Source organism: Orycteropus afer, unplaced genomic scaffold (assembly GCF_000298275.1).
Source record: "Orycteropus afer afer isolate SDZICR_OR568_19922 unplaced genomic scaffold, OryAfe1.0 scaffold00172, whole genome shotgun sequence".
Classification (NCBI taxonomy): Eukaryota; Metazoa; Chordata; class Mammalia; order Tubulidentata; family Orycteropodidae; genus Orycteropus; species Orycteropus afer.
Genome location: NW_006921759.1, coordinates 1,646,008 through 1,666,270, shown reverse-complemented (window position 1 = coordinate 1,666,270; position 20,263 = coordinate 1,646,008). Strand labels below are relative to the sequence as shown.

At 37.8% G+C, this 20,263-nt stretch overlaps 1 protein-coding gene across 1 annotated transcript in view; it reads right to left on the bottom strand.

Annotated features, from left to right (window-relative positions):
• The window catches only part of HELQ (helicase, POLQ like), a 64,083-nt gene that overhangs the window by 3,315 nt on the left and 40,505 nt on the right, over positions 1 to 20,263 (bottom strand). Inside the window, exons 14-17 of the mRNA XM_042781788.1 lie at positions 19,006 to 19,104; positions 9,499 to 9,672; positions 7,981 to 8,094; positions 6,857 to 6,991 (exon numbers count right to left, since the gene is read on the bottom strand). Of these exons, the coding sequence (XP_042637722.1) occupies positions 6,857 to 6,991; positions 7,981 to 8,094; positions 9,499 to 9,672; positions 19,006 to 19,104 (522 nt within the window). The remainder of the gene's footprint in view (positions 1 to 6,856; positions 6,992 to 7,980; positions 8,095 to 9,498; positions 9,673 to 19,005; positions 19,105 to 20,263) is intronic.

Sequence of the window (20,263 nt, the reverse complement as noted above, 5' to 3'; positions counted from 1 at the left end):
TAGTAAAAAAAAAAGAAAAATCTCTCCCTAAAAGCAAACTATGAAGCAGAAAAATCTGTAATATATATATATATATATATATATATATATATATATAGTCATGTATATATAGATGAACAATACATCTTGAATAAAAATTCCCAAAACTAGAAGAGAAATTAACCAAAAACAGGAAAAAATGAAATAAAATTTGATTGAGCTCAGCAAAAGTATAGAAGAAAAGGCAAAATCATATCAAAAATAAAAACTAAGTAACTAGTGACCAAGGAAGTATCAATTTAAGTAAAAACTTAATTAGGTTCACTGAAGAAGAGCAGGAAAACAATAAAGAGAATGACAATAAGATAAGGAAAGAAATAAAAAGGGTCAGAGAGATAGAAATGGAAGATGGACAAAGATGGAGGCCCTAAAGAAAAATAAAGAATGGAACAGAACTGCTGCTTAAAATGAAACTTCAAGAATTCCAAAATAACAGAAGGTGAAGACATAGCCTAGTAAAACCGTTTGTATTTAAAGATAAAGAGTTTAAGTTTTTACATACTCAAAAAAAAAAAAAAAAAAAAAAGCAGCAGCAGCAGCCATAAGGATGAAAAGAGAGGAATTAAAGTGGAATAGAAACAGAATCTGTGTTTCAAATGAGTAACATAACCACATTGGAAAGAAAAAAAAGTAATATTTTAACATATCATTTTAATTTTATCTCTGAAGGCAAAATGAGCTGTAAGTAAAAACTGAACTCTAGTTAGTAAGTCTGCTTTTTGCAATGGTATAATTTATCAATTTTAATTTATTTTGTGTATTCTAGGACTGAGAAAAACAGATAAATTTTGATTAAAATATGAGCCAGGTTTTTCACTGCTGGAGAAAGGAAGTGAAAATATGGAAAAGGGGGAAACTATAACAAATCCAATAGTGTGGGATTAGTATGGCGAATTACAGATGATTGGAAATTCTTTGACATTCCTCCCACTGATGACTCTCCACTTGCACCTGTGCTGGTCTCGGTGATTCACTCCTAACCAGTAACAAATGCTGTGGAAATGACACCACGTGAGTTCAGTACTTGGTCAAAAAAGCTTTGCAGTTTCTGCCTTGGTTTCTTAGAAAGACTGCTTTCTGAATGCTTCCTCTCAGATGCTAGCAATCATGCTATCAAAAACTCAAGCTACATGCTGTTAGGTGCTATCAAATCGGCTCCGACTCATAGCAACCCTATGTACAACAGAATGAAACACTGCCTGGTCCTGTGCCAGCCTCACAATCCCTGCTATACCTGAGTCCATTGTTGCAGCCACTGTGTCAATCCATTTTGTTGAGGGCCTTCTCCTTTTTTGCTGACCCTTCACTTTACCAAGCATGATATCCTTCTCCAGGGAATGATCCTTTCTGACAACATGACCAAAGCAGGTAAGACGAAGTCTGGTCATTCTTGCTTCCAAGGAGCATTCCAGCTGCACTTCTTCCAGGGCAGATTTGTTAGTTCTTTTGGCAGTCCATGGTACTTTTAGTATTCTTCGCCAACACCCCAACTCAAAAGCATCTACTCTTTGGTCTTCCTTGGAGCTCTGACAGCATAGTGCCTAAGGCACTTTGACTGCTAACCAGAAGGCTACTCCTCGGAAGGAAGGTTGGGCAATCTACTTCTGTAATGACACTGCCTTGGAAACCCAAGGAGGGGTCACTATGAGTCGGTCTGACTTGACAGCACATAACAACAACAACAATTCATTCTCCAGCTTTCACATGCATATGAGGTGATTCAAAACACCATGGGTTGGATTAGGCACACATTAGTCTTCAAAGAGACATCTTTGCTCTTCAGTACTTTAAAGGGGTCTTTTGCAGCACATGTGCCCAGTGCAATATGACATCTAATTTCCTGACTGCTGCTTCCATTGGCGTTGACTGTGGAACAAAGTAACATGAAATGTTTGACAACTTCAATCTTTCCTCTATTTATCATGATACTGCTTACTGGTCCAGCTGTAGGCTGGTCTTGACCTTCTAGTAACCAACAGTGGAAAGAAAAACCATTTAACTTCTCCCTTGGTCTCTTGAAATGTTCATTCTCTGAACACTCCCTCTCAGAACCCAGCTGCTATGCCATGAGATACCCAAGACACACAGAAAAGTCCTATGTAGTTGCTCCAGTTAACAGGTCCAGATAACATCCAATTATTAACTGCCAGCCATGAGAGTAAGCCATCTTAAACATCCAGACCAGCTGACCAGTTGAGTCTTTAGATGACTAGAGACACCAAGTGAATACCACTTAGGCTGAACCCTTGTAGAATTCCTAATCTAAAAAAAGGGTAAAATAAAATGGTTGTTTTAAACCACTAAATTATGGGGGCAAAACTTTGTTACGCAACTATATATAAGTAGAAAAATTATAATTAGAGTTATCAGTATGAGCTCATGACCTTTGATATATCTACACATAAAAAAAAAAAAAAAAAACCCAAAAACCAAACTCACTACCATCGAGTCGATTCCAACTCATAGTGGCCCCCTTTGGGTTTCTGCAGTGATAAATCTTTACAGAAGCAGATTGCCCAGTCTTCCTTCTGCGGAGAGGCTGGTGGGTTTGAACCTCCAACCTTCTGATTAGCAGTCAAATGTCTTAGGCACTATTCCACCAGAGCTCCTAAGCACATAAACATAGATATATATATATATATATATATATAACTATCTGTAGTCTCTGTCTGCTGAGAGGAACTAGAAACAACGCCTCTAACAATGAGCACATCTAGCTCCAAAAACTTGATTTTCAAATACCATTTTCAGTAAAAGGAACTAGAGCTCTTTGGAAAAATTATTTGATACCATGGTGAAGGCAACGAAAATACAAGTTGAATCTACAATATCTTACTGTGTCAGAGTGCCAGTTATTAATGTATTACCTCTCAGCTCCAAATCTATCGTTCATTATCCTTCTTGAGATACTAGAGCTTCCTCTAGGAAGGGGTTATTCTTTCTAGTTCTGGTGTGGCTCTTTTCCTTATTGCTCCTGTAGTGCTTATCTGCTATGCCAGACACCCAAAAATGGCTCATTCCAGTTCCCCTTGGAAACAGCTTCCTGGCAAGTTCTATGACTATTTGAGCTGGCTTCCCAACAAGTTCAACAGCACACTCTGGGAAGTTTCTCAGAAGTTTTGTTGGCACCCCAGTGAGTAGTTTCCTACTTTCCAACCTTGGCTGTAGCACCTCAGTGAACTTTTTTGCCATCCAGTGAACCACAGCCATATCCTCTCCAGTGTTGTTTGAATCCTATCCTTAGGGAACAGTGTGGGGTAGGGGTGAACCCTCTCTCAAATTTACTCCTTCTTACATAAAGTTCTACTTACTCCTTAAAAGTGCAGTGTAGTAAATTACTTAGTGTTGCTTTTCTAGCCATAAGTCTTTGTAAACTCCGTGGTGGAATTTGCTGTGAGCAACTGAGGAGCTCCTGATTATAAAAGTATCCACCTGGGGTATTTCTGTTGGGCATGGCACTAAACAATGTTCTGGGAAGGTTGCTCTCTCTCAGGTGCTTAGAATTCTGATACTATGATTAGCTAGTTTGGCCACTCTGCCAGGCTCAAAAGGAGGCCTTCTAGAGGCAGAGGTTTCTCTGACTGCTGGTTGAGGAAGGCGTGCTGCTGAAAGAGACACGTGCTCCTGAGAGACACGCACTGCTGGGAAAGAGATGCAAGCGACATGTATTGCTGAGTGAGATACTGAGGGACATGCACTGCTGAGAGAGAGATTGTGAGAGACTGTTGGCTGAGGGACAGAGGGCTGGGAGAAAGACTGAGCATTTTTCCTGAACTTGAATTGTAGGCTGGTGCTTCCCTAATAAACCCCATAATCTGTGAGTTCTATGTGACCACTGCAGCGAATTATCAAACCTAGGAGAGAGCTGGTGGGTGCTTTGGGAAGAACAGTTGGTGAAAGGGCTGGAGGGTGGCAGCATGTCTGGCCTTGCAGGAATAGGCCTTGGGTTACTGATAGACTCTGTCTTCCTCTTGTGGGGTTAAAGGAGGTCAGGAGATGTGGCCTCCTTGCCTTTTTAGCAAAAGCCAACCTCTACTACTAGTTAATAATTATTTATTTTAAACTTAATTCAAATTACTGTGTGGTTTCCATCTTGTAATTGGACCATGACAGATGCAGATAGAAAATAAGAAAGTGCTCAAAAAATGATGGAGACAGGTAAAAAACATATAGAATCTTGCTTGCAGGGGCTCCCACTGGCCAAATCAGAAACCACTTGAGCACCAAAATAAGTAATAACATTGTTGTTATTGTTAGGTGCTGTCCAGTTCATTCTGACTGATAGCTACTTCATGTACAACAGAATGAAACGTTGTCTGGTCCTGCACCATTCTCACAATTGTTGCTACATTTCAGCATATTGTTGTAGCCACTGGGTCAATCCATCTCATTGAGGGCCTTCCTTTTTTTGCTGACCCTCTATTCTACCAAGCATGATGTCCTTCCTCAGGGAATGATAACACGTCCAAAGAACATAAAATAAAGTCTTGCCATCCTCACTTCTAAGGAGCATTCTGTCTGTACTTCTCCCAAGTAGATTTGTTCATTCTCCTGGCAGTCCAGGGTATATTCAACAATCTTCCCCAACACCATAATTCAAAGGCACCAATTCTTCTTGGTCTTCCTCATTCATCATTCAGTTTTTGTGTGCTAATGAGGCGACTGAAATCCACGGCTTGGGTCAGGCACACCTCAGTCATTTTTGCTTTTTAACACTTTAAATGGTCTTTTGCAGTGGATTTTCCCAATGCAATATGTCATTTATTTCTTGACTGCTACTTCCATACGTGCTAATTACGGATCCAAGTAAAATGAAATCCTTCACAACTTCGATCTTTTCTCTGTTTATCACAATATTGCTTATTGGTCCAGTTGAGAGGATTTTTGCTTTCTTTATGTTGAGGTGTAATCCATACTGCAGGCTGTAGTCTTTGATCTTCATCAGTAAGTGCTTCAAGTCTTCTTTGCTTTCAGCAAGCAAGGTTGTGTCATCTGCATATCACAACTTGTTAATGAGTTTTCCTCCAATTCTAATGCCACGTTCTTCTTCACATAGTCCAGCTTTTTGGATTATTTAATTAGCATACAGATTGAATAAGTATGGTGAAAGGATACAACCCTGACACACATCTTTGCTGATTTTAAAACACACAGAATTCTCATAAGAGTTCCAGTGGTACAGTGGTTAAAGCATTCAGCTGCTAATTAAAAGGTCTATGGTTTGAACCCACCAGCTGCTTTGTGGGAGAAAGATGTGGCAGTGTGTTTCCGTAAGGATTTATAGCCTCTAAAACGCTATGGAACAGTTCTACTCTGTCCCATGGGGTTGCTATGAGTTGGAGTCAACTCAACAGCAGCAAGTTTGGTTTCGGTTGGTTGGTATACCCTTGTTCTGTTTGAACAACTGCCTTTTGATTTATGTACAGGTTCTGTATGAGCATAATTATGTGTTCTGGAATTGCCATTCTTCACAATGTTATCAATGATTTGTTATGATCTAAGCAGCCTGATGCCTTTGCATAGTCAATAAAATACACGTAAACATCTTTTTGGTATTCTCTGCTTTCAACCAACATCTATTTGACATCAGCAGTGGTATTTCTCATTCTACATCCTCTCCTGAATCCAGCTTGAATTTCTAGCAAGTCCCTGTTGATGTACTGCTGCAAATGTTTTAGAATTATGTTCAGCAAAATTTTACTTGTGTGAGGTATTAATGAAATTGATAATTTCCACATTCTGCTGGATCATCTTACTTTGGAATGGGCACAAATACGGATTTCTTTCAGTCAGCCGGCTAGGTAGCTGTCTTCCAACTTTCTTGGCACAGATGAGTGGGAGATTCCAGCCAGATCATGAAGGGCCCTGAAATACCTTCTTCACTTGTCTTCCAGCGCACCACATTTCCCCAGTTTCCTCTTACTTCATTAGGAAATGTGTCTTGGAAGAAGTACACCAGAATGCTCCTTAGAAACGATGAAAGAGAGACTTCATTGCACGTACTTTAGATGTGTTATCAGGAGGGACCAGTTCCCAGGGAAAGACAGTATGCATGGTAAAATAGAGCGTCAGCTAGGAAGAGGAAGACCCTCAATGAGATGGATTCATACAGTGGCTGCAATAATGGATTCAAATACAGCAATGATTATGAGGATGGCACAGGACTAGGCAGTGTTTCAGTTCTGTTGTACTACTGCTATGAGTCAGAACTAGCACTGAACAACAGAACAATAAAAGTGTCCATAAATAGAATAACCTAATTTCTGAGGTAGTAAGCTCTTTGTCAATGAAGATGATCAAAGGTGGGAAGACCAGCTGTTGGTATTCTGAGGAAAGGACTTTTGTGAAGAGGTGTCATGAGGGAGAATTCAAGAATTCATTGATTTCCTTTGTACTAACAAAGAAGCTCTGGTGGTGTAGTGCCTAAAGCATTTGATTGCTAACCAGAAGGTTGGCAGCTCAAACCTACCAGCTACTCTGCAGAAGGAAGATGGAAAATCTACTTCTGTAAAGATTTACCACCTTGGAAACCCAAAGGGGGTCGCTATGAGTTAGAATTGACTTGATGGCAGTGAGTTTTTTTTTTTTTTGTACTAAAGAATCCTTGAATTGTCTTTATTTTTAAGAAGGTTATTTTTCTCTTTTTAGTAAGACTTCTTTCACAACAGATGCATCATTTTTTAAATCCACATATTGTGGTATATACTTTTGTGTCTATAGAAATAAACTTATGCAATGTTAAATGTTTTTTATGTCTGAAGTATAAGGCGATAATAGTAAAATATCACAAAGGTTAAAAAATTATTTGTTTCCTTACCTTTGCTGATGAAACAATCTGCTTGGCCTGGCGTCTTGATAAATGATCAATTGTTTTTATCAGCACCTCAGGATTTGCATTAGCTAAGTGTATCAGACTTTTGTAGCCAGCATTGTATAATTGTTTAGCTCGACCCTGAAAGTGTTAAAAAGTCAGTAAGATCACAATTTGGGATGATGAAAAAAATAAAATGTCTTACTCAAAGGAAAAAAAATTCACAAGCAGGAGATAGTAATAAACTACTATAATAAAGTAAAAATGAGGAGATAACACATGAGAACTCTGAGGAATTTTTGGGTGGTTCCAATCTGAGTAGTGCAGAGCTCTGGTAGTACAGTCCCTAATGCATTTGACTGCTAACCAGAAGGCTGGCAGTTCAAAACCAACAGCCACTCCTTGGAAGGTTGGCCAATCTACTTCCATAGTGATACTGCCTTAGAAACCCAAAAAGGGGTCGCCATGAACAGTAAGCCAACTAGTGTGTGCTGCAATTAGGAATGAGAAACCCATGAAAGCACTTAGGTTAATAGCATAACTCAGATTCCTAAGCAAAATGTCCTAGTCCAGTGTTCTTAAAATGGCCTCACTATCACCTCAGGGGTCCACTGTTTGTTTTTCTTTTTCCTTATTCTACAACTAATTGTAGTTGTTTTTATAATTGCAGAATTATTCTCATGATTTAAGAACTGAATAATAGAAAAGAGAAACTGAAGGTTGGTTGAAAATGTCAATGACCCTCATTGCCATCAAATCACTATTACCTTATACAAGCATTGGGTCCAAAATGAAGGGTTAACTCTTTATTGGAGTGGAAGAAGAAAGAGATGCTGATGAGAAGTGGTAGCAAAAACATACTTGGGCATAGCTGCCTCATCCCTACTATTTTTTTTTTCCCCAATTCTGATTTCTCACCAGGACTATTTCCAAATTAACAAGAGGAATTTTGGAAGGCCATAGCAGTAATTTATTATTTAAAAACAAACAAACAAACAAACAAAGACTCTTGTGATAAGTTAGAAACAAGGCTTTTGCTATTATATGTTCTGTGGTAAGGTTTCACCAAACAGCAAACCTTATTTTCTTAGTTGAAATAATCTCAATTGGGAAACTAGGAAGATACTGACCTCCAAAACGCCGGTCACTTCCATGAGAGGGATTAGCTCTGCCTTTACACAGTAAGTCAGCTTCTTGGTGAGTTCTACCAAAAGAGCTCTATATACCCAAAACTCCTCCAGCTCCTATAGAAATGCACAAAATTTAAATTTGATAAGTTATTTCAAACTTTTATTTGTGTGGAATGGGGCTCAGTGAGGACATGAGTTCTGAAAGTTTGGTTAAACCATGATTCCAAACCATGGAGTAAATTCCAATTTACTCATAAATTATTGTGAGTAAACACAGGTGAGATTCTAAGGCATTTGATGAATTGGTTGTAGGATAAGGAAAAAAACTAAAAAATTAAAAAATAATTCAAGAAGAAGAGTTATATATCCATTCAGGAGAGAGTAAATGAATAAAGTTTTTCTTTCTAAAATGACTGATCACAATTCCCATTTCTGAGAATTTATTTTGAAGATAAAATATTAAATGTGGCAAGAATGAAATGCAAGATGATGTTCAATACATTATTTAATTAAAAAGATGGAAAAAATCTACACATATAGAAAGGATTATTTTGCTACTTAAAAAGAAGAAATGGGTTTCAAATGCAGCAAAACTGGCTTACATTATAAACTCACTAAAAAATTATCTGGGAGAAAATTCTAGCAAGCTTTGCTGTATTACTTAAGGCAGTTTTGAAAGCTTCTTTTAGTGAAGTCTTCTAACAAACAAATTCATGTCTAATACATATGGCCAGAAGAAAGTTTTCTTCTTGAGTTGTTTTACAAAATAAACATCTGATGTCGAAACTCAAAATAGTAACATGACATAAGAGACAAAGATGGTAAGTACAGTGGTAATCAAGAGAAGACAGTACAAAGTGGTCACATGGTAGCTGCTGGATATTGGTAATATACTAACCAAACACTTTATATCACTTATGAGAAAAACACACAGACTCTCCATCATTGGAGAGACGTCTTAAAGAATTAATTCCAAATATCTGGAACTATGAACAGTGGTTCTAAGGGTAGGGATAACTAGATGCTTTCTATTTATTTGTTCATTATATATTTCAGTCGGTTCATTAGTTTTTGCATCTTTACTGTAAAAAAAAGGTACACACACACATATATATAGGAGCTCTGGTGACATAGTGCCTATAGCATCTGACTGTTAAGCAGAAGGCTGGTAGTTCAAAGCCACCAATTCCTCCTTGGAAGGAAGGCTGGGCAATCTACTTCCGTAAAGATTTACTATCTTGGAAACCCAAAGGGTTGGAATCAACTCGACGGCAGTGAGTTTGTTGTGTTTGTGTATGTGTGTGTGTGTGTGTGTGTGTGTGTGTGTGTATATATATATATATATATATATACACACTTTTGTAAGCAGATAAAACCAATGATGTATTTTTAAAATAAATTTTGAGTGCTTTGTAAGATCAAAACAAGTCAACAAAGAGAACAAATTGGCTCATGAGTTTAGTAACACTTAAAGCAAGAAGATACACAAAGTACATATTATCTATTTGCTAGAATTACCTCACAGAAATGTAACACACAAGATGAGAATGAAGCAGCTCCGGTGAGAAGGTTTTGTATATATCCTCGTGGCATATTAAATTTTTCAGACACACTCCAAATGTTAGTCTCTTTGAGCAAGTTATAAAGAATAAAAGACAGGTATAGTCGGTTGACAATGTCCTTGTCCACCTTCTAGAAAGATATAAATCAAATAAATTTCTGCATTGAACCTGTTAAAAATGTAGGTTAAATTCAAATTGGAAAAAAGGTAAAGTGAATGAAACTGTGCTAAAAAACCAAGAGCCCAATGCTGTTGAGATGATTTCAACTCAGAGTGATGCTATAGGACAGAGGAGAACTGCCTCATAGGGTTTCCAAGGCTGTAATCTCTACAGAAGCAAACTGCCACATCTTTCTCCCATGGAACGCCTGGTGGGTTTGAACTTCCCACCTTTCAGCTAGTAGCTGAATACTTAATCACTGAGCCACCAGGGTTACAGGGTAGCAAAGACAGAATGGTTCTACAAAAATAAATTTCTAATATATTTGGATTAATTCAAGTTGATTGTCATTTTTCTAAGTATAAAAAGGAGACATATCAAATTGTGATGGCCAAATTGTTTCTAGTTTAAATTAAACTCCTTTCTCTAGGGAGGCAGCTGGGTAGATCTTTGTATTTACTGTGGCATTTATAGGTTGCATATGTGTGACTGTGGCTATAAATTAGACAAATGCATTTATTCAAATAAACATGTTAGTAAGCTTATCTATATTGTAAACTAAGAGTAAATATTTCCATATGGCCATGACAAATAATTAAGGAGCTTGGGTGGCATAGTAGTTAAGGCATTTGGCTGCTAACCCCAAGGTTGGCAGTTCAAACCCACCAGCTTCTCTGTGGAAGGAAGATGAGGCAGTCTATTTCTGTGATGATTTACAGCCTTGGAAAATTAATAGGGGTCGCTATGACTTGGAATTGACTCAGTGGAAGGATTTTTTTGGTTTATGACAAATAATTAATGTTCCCAAAGTTAAGACATTGAAAGAGCTATCTTCTGTAGATGATGATTTCTATTCTTTGTAATGCCTGACCTGTGGTGTCTAGTGACTATTCTTTGTGTATTTTGTGACTTATATCACACTAACTTAGAAATGAGTAAGTTACACTTAAAAGCAGAGGAAAAAAAGGATGAATTTGAAAGAGAAAAAGTAGTTATGAAATTTACGTTCTTCTACAGTAAAAGGATTTTGGGGACGAGAATTTAGGGCAACATATTGAACGATGTGTGAATTATAGATTCTGTATGTTGATAACAGGATCACCCTTTTAAAAGCATTTTAAAGCTGAAAAAGCATAATAGTTGAATAACATGTAGGAAAAGTTGGCTATTAAATTTCCCAATTCCACTATATCTACATTATTAACTATAAATTGGGATCACGTAGACTTTGCTTACAATGTATTTTCTAAGCCAAGAAAAATGACACAGTCATATTATATTGCAAAATAAAACACATTATGTCGATTTCCAGATATTTTGCAAAAATTATTTTTTAAAAAGGTCTTTTTAAATGTGGAAAAAATCAAGTGTTAAGTAAACATTGTCTGGTGTCCTTAAAAAAATATTTTCAAAACATTAAACTAGATCTTTGTAAAAATTATTTTTAAAAAAGGTCTTTTTTAAGAAAAATTTTTTATTGTGATTTGGGTGAAAGTTTACAGAGCAATTTCATTTTCCATACAGTAGTTCATACACATTTTGTCTCATAAATGCAATTTTCCACAATGTAACAGCTCCCCTCCCATTTCCTTCCCATAGTTACTCTTCCCTGTGTCCTTCCCTCACATGCACTCCTGCCCCCAAAGCAGTCTCCCTGTGCATACACTGTCTTTCTGTTCTCCCATGATTGATCTCTCCAAGGAGTGTATCTACCTGAAGTAAATATTCAGCTCATATGCCAGTCTTTTATTTGGCTGGAAGCCACAGGAGTGAGTTCAATTCCAGACCTGAAGGGCTACTAGGGGCCATAGTCTCAGGGGTTTCACCAGGCTCTATCAGACAAGGAAGCCTGGTTTTAAAAAAAAGGTCTTTTTAAATGTTGAAAAATCATATTAAATATTCTCTAGTGTCCTAAAAGAATACTTTCAAAATATTAAACTAGCAATTAATCCATTTGTAATAAAAATAAATTCATACTCATACTATTTAAAATATTGAATTATCAATTTAACAAACATTTATTGACTATATTACATTAAATGTAGTAAAAAAAATTCTGGATTAAATTCTGTATTATTCTTAGTAAGATTTTACATATGTATATTATTTAGGCTGAATTCCAAACTAACATGATTTTGTTTTCATTTTATATTTTAGAATTTGATATTAAAAGTTTGCTTTAAGAAATACTTTTGTTCAATATTTTGAAGGTGTAGATAGTCATTTTTGAGGGGGAAAAAAACAGTGAAACACCCAATCTAAAAATTGCATTATACAGATCTTTACAATTTTATGATTCAAGAATACACGGGACAGTTGCACCATTTAAATAAAATGTAAATACTAAACACGATCATCTAGTTCTCAAAATGAAAACAGGTATTATCTATGTAAATTTAAGACAAGGGGGAAATGGTAGATGAAATATTAGGTTTCAATGAAGACTGAATTTCCAAAGAAAATTAAAAATGAAAAAAAGTGTATAATGATGGAGAAAATATTAAGAAATTTAAAGATACACTTAGTATAGGAGTTTTCCACTTCTCTTAAATTAAATCTATGTATTACTTATTTAATGCACAGTGACTGTAATATATTACACCAAAGATTCGTCAGTTTATCCACTTCAATCTTCTAAAATGCTTTTTGTATTTGAAGTGCTAGATTGAAAGTCTTTTGAGGAATAAAAGAACTCTGCCTTAACTTAGGGAGCTCTGGTGGTGTAGTGCCTAAGGCATTTGACTGCTAACCATAAGGCTGGTGGTTCAAACCCATCAGCCACTCCTTGGAAGGAAGACTGGGCAATCTACTTCTGTAGTGATACTGCCTCGGAACCCCAGGAGGGGTTGCTGTGAGTCAAATCAACTCAACGGCAATGAGTTTGGTTTTGGTTTGGTGCTACCTTAAGGAGCTCTGGTGGCACAGTGGTTAAAACATTCAGCTACTAACCAAAAGGTTGATGGTTCAAATCCATCAGCTGCTCTGTGGGAGAAAGAGGAGGCAATCTTTTTCTACAAAGATTTACAATGTTGGAAATTCTGTGGGGCAGTTCTACTCTGTCCCATAGGGTCACTATGAGTTGAGATCAACTTGATGGCAGTGGGATTGGCTTTTATTTACTTATTTATTTAGGTCCTATCTTAGAATTCCTGGCATCAAATAGAATGTCTAATGGAAAGTTTCTGGAAAATATTATTTTACCGCTTAAGTTAAACTCAATTCATGATTATATAATAAAATAAAAACATTTTAGAAATATTTTATAATGTAAGCCCTAAGTGTTGTTAAGGATCATTGAGTTGGCTGAGACTCATAGCAAACCAATGTACAACAGAATAAAACACTGGTCCTGTACCATTCTCACAATTATTGCCAAGCTTAAGCCAATCATTGCAGCCACTGTATCAGTCCATTTGTTCAGGGTCTTCCCTTTTTCACTGACCCTCTACTTTACCAAACATGATACCCTTCTTCAGGGAATGGTCCCTTCTGACAACATGATCAAAATATGAGAGACAATGTCAGACCATTCTTGCTTCTAAAGAGCACCCTGGCTGTATTTCCTCCAAGACAGATTTGTTCATTCTTTTAGCAGTCCATGGTAGATTCAATATTCTTTGCCAACATCACAGTTCAATTGCATCAATTTTTCTTCAGTCTTCCTTATTCAATGTCCAGCTTTCACATGCATATGAAGCAATCGAAAATGGCTTGAGTTAGGTGTACCTTAGTCTTCAAAATGTCATCATTGCTCTTTAACACTAAAAGAGGTCTTTTTCAGATATGCAATACATCATCTGATCTCTTGACTGATGCTTCCTTGGGCATTGACTGTGGATCCAAGTAATATAAAATTGTTGACAACTCCAATCTTTTTTTCCATTTATCGTTATGTTGCTTACTAGTCCAGCTATGAGGATTTTTGTTTTTGTTACATTGAGATGTAATCCATACTTAAGACTATATGCTTTGATCTTTATCAGTAAGTGCTTCACTTTCAGTAAGCAAGGTTGTGTCATCTGCATATCACAGGTCATTAATGAATCTTCCTCCAGTAAATGCCACGTTCTTCTTCATACAGTCCAGCTTCTCAGATTATTTGCTCAGCATATAGATTGAATAAGTATGATGAAAAGAATAGAACCCTGACACATACCTTTCCTGATTTTAAACCATGCAGTATTCCCTTGTTTTGTTCAAATGACTGCCTCTTGGTCTATGTACAGGTTCCTCATGAGCACAATTAAGTGTTCTGGAATCCCATTCTTCACAATATCATCCATAATCTGTTATGATCCAAAGAGTCAAATGCCTTTGCATAGTCCAATAAAACACAGGTAAATATCTTTCTGGAATTCTTTGTGTTCAGCCAAGATCCAACTGATATCAGCAATGCCCTCTTCTGAATCTGGCTTGAATTTCTGGCAGTTCCTTGTCAATATAATACACTGTTGCAACCATTTTTTGAATTATCTTCAGCAAAATTCTACTTGTGTGTGATATTAATGATATGATTCAATAATTTCCACATTCTGGTGGATCATCTTTCCTTGCAATGGGCACAAATATGGATCTCTTCTAGTCAGATGGATAGGTCTTCCAAATTTTCTGACATAACTGTGTGGGTGCCTCCAGCACTGTATCCGTTTGCTGAAACATCTCAATGGTCATTCTGTCAATTCCTGAAGCCTTGTTTTTTTGCCAGTTCCTTCAGTGCAGCTTAGACTTCTTACTTCAATACCATGGGCTCCTGATCAAATGCTACCTGCTGAAATTGTTGAACATCAATCAAATCTGTTACAGACTCTGTATATTCCTTCCATCTTCTTTCAATTCTTCCTGTTGCATTCATTATCTTGCCCATGTTGTTGTTGTTGTTATGTGCCGTCGAGTCAAACCCAACTCATAGCGACCCCTCCTTGGGTTTCCGACGCAGTATCACTACGGAAGTAGGATTGCCCAACCTTCCTTCCGAGGAGTGGCTGGTGGGTTTGAACCGCCAGCCATCTGGTTAGCAGGCAAGTGTCTTAGCCACTATGCTACCAGAGCTCCCATCTTGCCCATAGAATCCTTCAATATCACAACTTGAGGCTTGAGTTTTTTCTTCAGTTCTCTCAGTTTGAGAAATGCTGAGCATGTTCTTCCCTTTTGGTTTTCTGACTCTAGGTCTTTGCACATTTCATTATAATACTTCACTGTGCCTTCTTGAGCCGCCCTTTGAAATCTTCTATTTACCTCTTTTATTTCATCATTTCTTCTATTCTCTTTAGCTGCTCTCCTTTCAAGAGTAAGTTGCAGAGTCTCTTCTGACATCCATTTTGGTTTTTTCTTCTTTCCCTGCCTGTTTAATGACCTTTTCCTTTCTTCATATGTGATATTCTTGATGTCATTCCACAGCTTGTCTGGTCTTCAATCATTGGTGTTCAACGCATCAAATCTTTTTCTTCAGATGGTCTCTAAATTCAGGTGGGATACTATCAAGGTCATATTTTGGCTTTCATGGACTTGTTTTAATTTTCTTTAGCTTCAACTTTAAACTGTATATGAGCAATTGATGATCTGTTTCACAGTCAGCTCCTGGCCTTCTTCTGACTGATGATATTGAGCTTTGCCATCACCTTTTTCCACAGATGTAGTCAATTTGATTCCTGTGTAGTCCATCTGGTGAGGTCAAAGTACGTAGCTGTCATTTACGTTGTTGAAAAGGTATTTACAATGAATAAGGTGTTAGTTTTGAAAATTCTGCCATGCGGTCTCTGACATCATGCAATGCCATATTTTCCAACTAAGGATGTGTCTTTGTTTCCAACTTTTGCATTCCAGTCCCCAGTAACTATCAATACATCTTGATTGCTTGTTTGGTCAATTTCAGACTACAGAATTTAGTAAAAGTCTTCAATTTCTTCATCTTTGGCTTTAGTTGTTGTTATCAGATGCTACTGCGTCGTCTCCAACTCATAGTGACCCTATGCACAGCAGAACGAAACACCGCCTGGTCCCGCGCCAGCTTCATGATCCTTGCTATACTTGAGCCCACTGTCGCAGCCACCATGTCAATCCACCTCACTAAGGGCGTTCCCTTCTTTTGTCGACCCTCGACCTTACCAAGCATGACATCCTTCTTCAGTGAATGGCCCCTTCTGACAACATTACCAAAATATGTAAGACAATGTCTGGCCATTCTTGTTTCCAAGGAACATTTCTGACTACACTTCCTCCAGGACAGATTTCTCAGTTCTTTTAGCAGTCCATGGTACTTTCAGCATTCTTCACCATCACCACAACTCAAAAGCACCAACTATTCTTCAGTCTTCCTTATTCATTGTCCAGCTCTCACGTGCATATGAGGCGAGTGAAAATACCATGGCTTGTGTCAGACACACCTTAGTCCTCAAGGAGACATCTTTGCTCTTGAGCACTTTAAAGAGGTCCTTTCCAGTCGATTTTCCCAGTGCTATACGTCATCTGATGTCCTGACTGCTGCTTCCATTGGTGTCCATTGTAGAACCAAGCAATGTGAAGTCTTTAACAACTTCAATCTTTTCTCCATTTATTGTGATGGTGCTTATTGGTGCAGTTGTGAAGATTTTTGTTTTCTTTATTTTGAGATGTAATCCATACTGCAGACTGTATTCTTCAATCTTCATCAGTAAGTGCTTCATGCCATCCTCACTCTCAGCAAGCAAAGTTGTGTTGCCAGCGTATCACAGGTTGTTAATGATTCTTCCTCCAATCCTGATGCCATGTTCTTCTTCATATAGTCCAGCTTCTTGGATTATATGCTCAGCATATAGATTGAGTAAGTATGGTGTTCTGGTTACCTAGTGCCACTCTGACAGAAATATACCACAAATGGGGTGGCTTTAACAAACAGGAGTTTATTCTTTTACAGTTCAGGAGGCTTTAAGTCCTAGTTCAAAGTGCCAGGCTCTAGGGGCTAATTGAAAGCTCCTCAACCTTGGGTTTCAGGTTTGGCTTCTGCTTCCGGCCCACTGAAGCTAGAGACTTTTTTTTCACTCAGACAGCTACTGGCTGCTAAGGCTGACAAGCCCAAGGATGACAAGTAAAAAGGCACAGTCCCAATGTTACCAAACCACATGGCAGGCCATTAATTCAAGTCCACTGAAAGTCCCAGGGTTGGCAGAGCATGACAGGCTGCTGAACAGTGACATGGCTACATGCAGGGTTCAAGGATGCCATAAGCTACAGACCATTCCCAAAGCTGTTTCTTATATACGGGAAGCAGACCACATATCCAAAGGCAGCTACTCAGCTCCTCACAGTAGATTCCACCATGGAGTTGATTACTGGCTTCATCGTGGGGAATACTACATGAAGCTAGCTGCCCAGCCACTCAACCAGGCCTAGCCAAGTTGACACACAAACTTAACCACCATATATGGTGAAAGGATACAATCCTGATGAACTCCCTTCTTGATTTTAAACCATGCAGTGTCCCTGTGATAGTTGGATCTGTGTGTCAACTTGGCTGGACCACAATTCTGTGTGGTTTAAGCAATTGTGATATGGGTTGTTCCCATGATGGGATGAGATGTATATGTTTTGAGCAGCCAATCCACTAAAAGGGAGTTTCCCTAGGAGTGTGGCATGCTTCCAGTATATTTATGGACATCCTGGGAAAAGAGACATTCTTCTGTGGATTGGGAGTGAATAATCCACCATTTGGCCTGGAGATCTTGGATTCATCATTCATTGGAGTCAACAGCCAGTATACTGCCTGCCAACCTTTAGCTCATCAGCCCCTACAGCTGCAGGAAAAGCCTCCAGCTTAATGTTTGATTCAAGAACTTGGGACTTGCCAGCTTCTATAAATGAGTGAGCCATTTTCCTAAGATAAATTTCTTTCTCTCTCTCTCTAAAAGCTTTACTGGTTTTGCTTCTTTAGAGAACCCAGTCTAACACAGTCCCCTTGTTCTGTTTGAATGACAGCCTCCTGGTCTATGTACCAATTCCTCATGAGTATAATTAAGTGTTCTGGAATTCCCATTCTTCTCAATGTTATCCACAATTTGTTATGATCCACACAATCAAATGCTTTTGCATAGTCAATAATACACAAGTAAACATCTTTCTGGTATTCTTTGCTTTCAGCTCAACATCACCTTCAAAATCCAGCTTGTGTGTCTGAAAGTTCTCTGTCAATATACTGCTGCAACCATTTTTGAATTATTTTCAGTAAAATTTTACTTGCGTGCGATATTGATATTGTTTGATAATTTTCACACTGTGTGGGATCGCCTTTCTTTGGATTGGGTACAGATATGGATCTCTTCCAGTCAGTTGGCCAGGTAGTTGTCTTCCAAATCTTTTGGCATAGCTGAGTGAGTGCACCTCCAGCAGGGCATCCATTTGTTGAAACATCTCAATGGGTACTCCATCAATTGCTGGAGCTTTGTTTTCACCACTTCCTTCAGTGCAGCTCTGACTTCTTCCTTCAATACCATTGGTTCTTGATCATATGCTACCTTCTGAAATGGATGAAGATCGACCAGTTATTTTTGGTACAGTGACTGTGTGTTCCTTCCATCTTCTTTTGATGCTTCCTGCATCATTCAATATTTTGTCCATAGACTTTTTATGGCTTTAGTAGTGGTATAAATTTGAATAACAGTAGTATTAACTTGTCTTCCTTGTAGGCTTATGGATATTAATCTATCACAACAGCACTGCACTTCAGGGTAGATCCTGAAATGTTCTTTTTGACAATGAATATGATGCCATTCCTCTTCAATCTGTCATTCCCAGCATAGTAGACCATACGATTGTCTGATTCAAAATGGCCAAGACCAGCCATTTCAGCTCACTAATGATTAGGATATTAATCTTTATGCATCCCATTTCATTTTTTACAAGTTCCAGTTTCCCAGAATCATACTTCATACATTCCATGTTCCAATTATTAATGAATAGTTACAGTTGTTTGTCCTCATTTTGAAGAAGAACAATGAAGTCCCGAAAGCTTTACTCTAGCCATGTCATTAAGGTGGAGTCTACTTTGAGGAGATAGCTCTTCCCCAGTCATATTTTGAGTGCCTTCTGAACTGAGGAGCCCATCTTCCAGCACTATATCAGACAATGTTTCACTGCTATTCATATAGTTTTCCAGTAATATATCAAACAACATTTTACTGCTATCCAAAAGGTTTTCATTGGCCAATTCTTTCAGAATTGGATGGTCCTATCTTTCTTAGTCTGGAAGCTCTGCTGAATCCTGTCTACCATGGGGGACCCTGCTGCTATTTAGCTCACTATTTAGGAAGGACAAAGTAAAAGATTATGATACCTTCTTGATTGCTTGACCTGATGCTTTCTTTCCAATATAGCTTTCAGAGACTCCAACAAGAGCAGCTACTTTTTGTTCTGCTGGACTAAGTTGGCTGAACTACACAGGAAAAGAATAAACACATGGAAAAAATAAAATTATAACTTTTAAAAATCTGTCATTTGAATCAAATTTATTTTGTTATATTTTTATGATTTTTAAAAAATATGAAGAAAAACATAAATTTTATTTACAAATGATGCAAGTTTAAAAAAATATTAAAATATACAGTAGCAGAATTACTTAAAGAAATGGCCACAAGTACTGGTTTCCGTGGAGTTTGTGGTTATGTTTACTACAGATAGGGCTGGGGAAGGGAAAAGAGGGAAAGATTTTAACAATAACCGTATTATGTAGTACCTCTTAACGGGAGCCCTGGTAGCATAGCGCTTAAGGCACTTGACTGCTAACCAGGAGGCTGGCAGTTCAAACCCACCAGCCACTCCTTGGAAGGAAGATGGGGCAATCTACTTCCGTAGTGATACTGCCTTGGAAACCCAAGAAGGGGTTGCCATGAGTCAGGTCCAACTCGACGACACATAACAACAACAATGGTACCTTTTAAAAGCTATATGATCATTACTTATAAAAATGACATTAAAAAGAAAATAAATTTCCTGGATTAAAAGCAGTTACTGCTTCTTACTAGTAAGTATTTATGCATCTAGCCTGCTCATAGTAATATCATAATAATCTGCACTCTACCACTTGGTTTTATGCAGGTAGGACAATTCCACCTTGCTACTGACTATAAAATAAATACTTCCTCTTGGTATTAACATCACTGGATTTGGTGTATCATCATGCTTGGCTCTGACAAAGCTTTTGTGTAAACTCTTGATTGTCAGAGACAACTTTCATTGTTTTCTTTATATTCTAGGTATTATAAAATTCAGTAGCTATCAAATCATAATACTAACTGTTGGGAGAAAGGAACAGTAATTTTTTTTAATTTTCTGTATGCTTTAAAAAATTTTTGTATGAGGGTGCTCTGGTAGTGTAGTGCCTAAGGCACTTGACTGCTAACCAGAAGGTTGGTGGTTCAAACCCACCAGCCACTCCTTGGAAGGAAAGTTGGGCAATGTACTTCCATAGTGATATCACCTCAGAAACTCAAGGAGGGGTCGCTATGAGTCAGGTCTGACACGATGGCACATAACAACAACAACAACAACATGTTTAAATTTAAAACAAAAGTAATATGTAAGGAAAACAAATT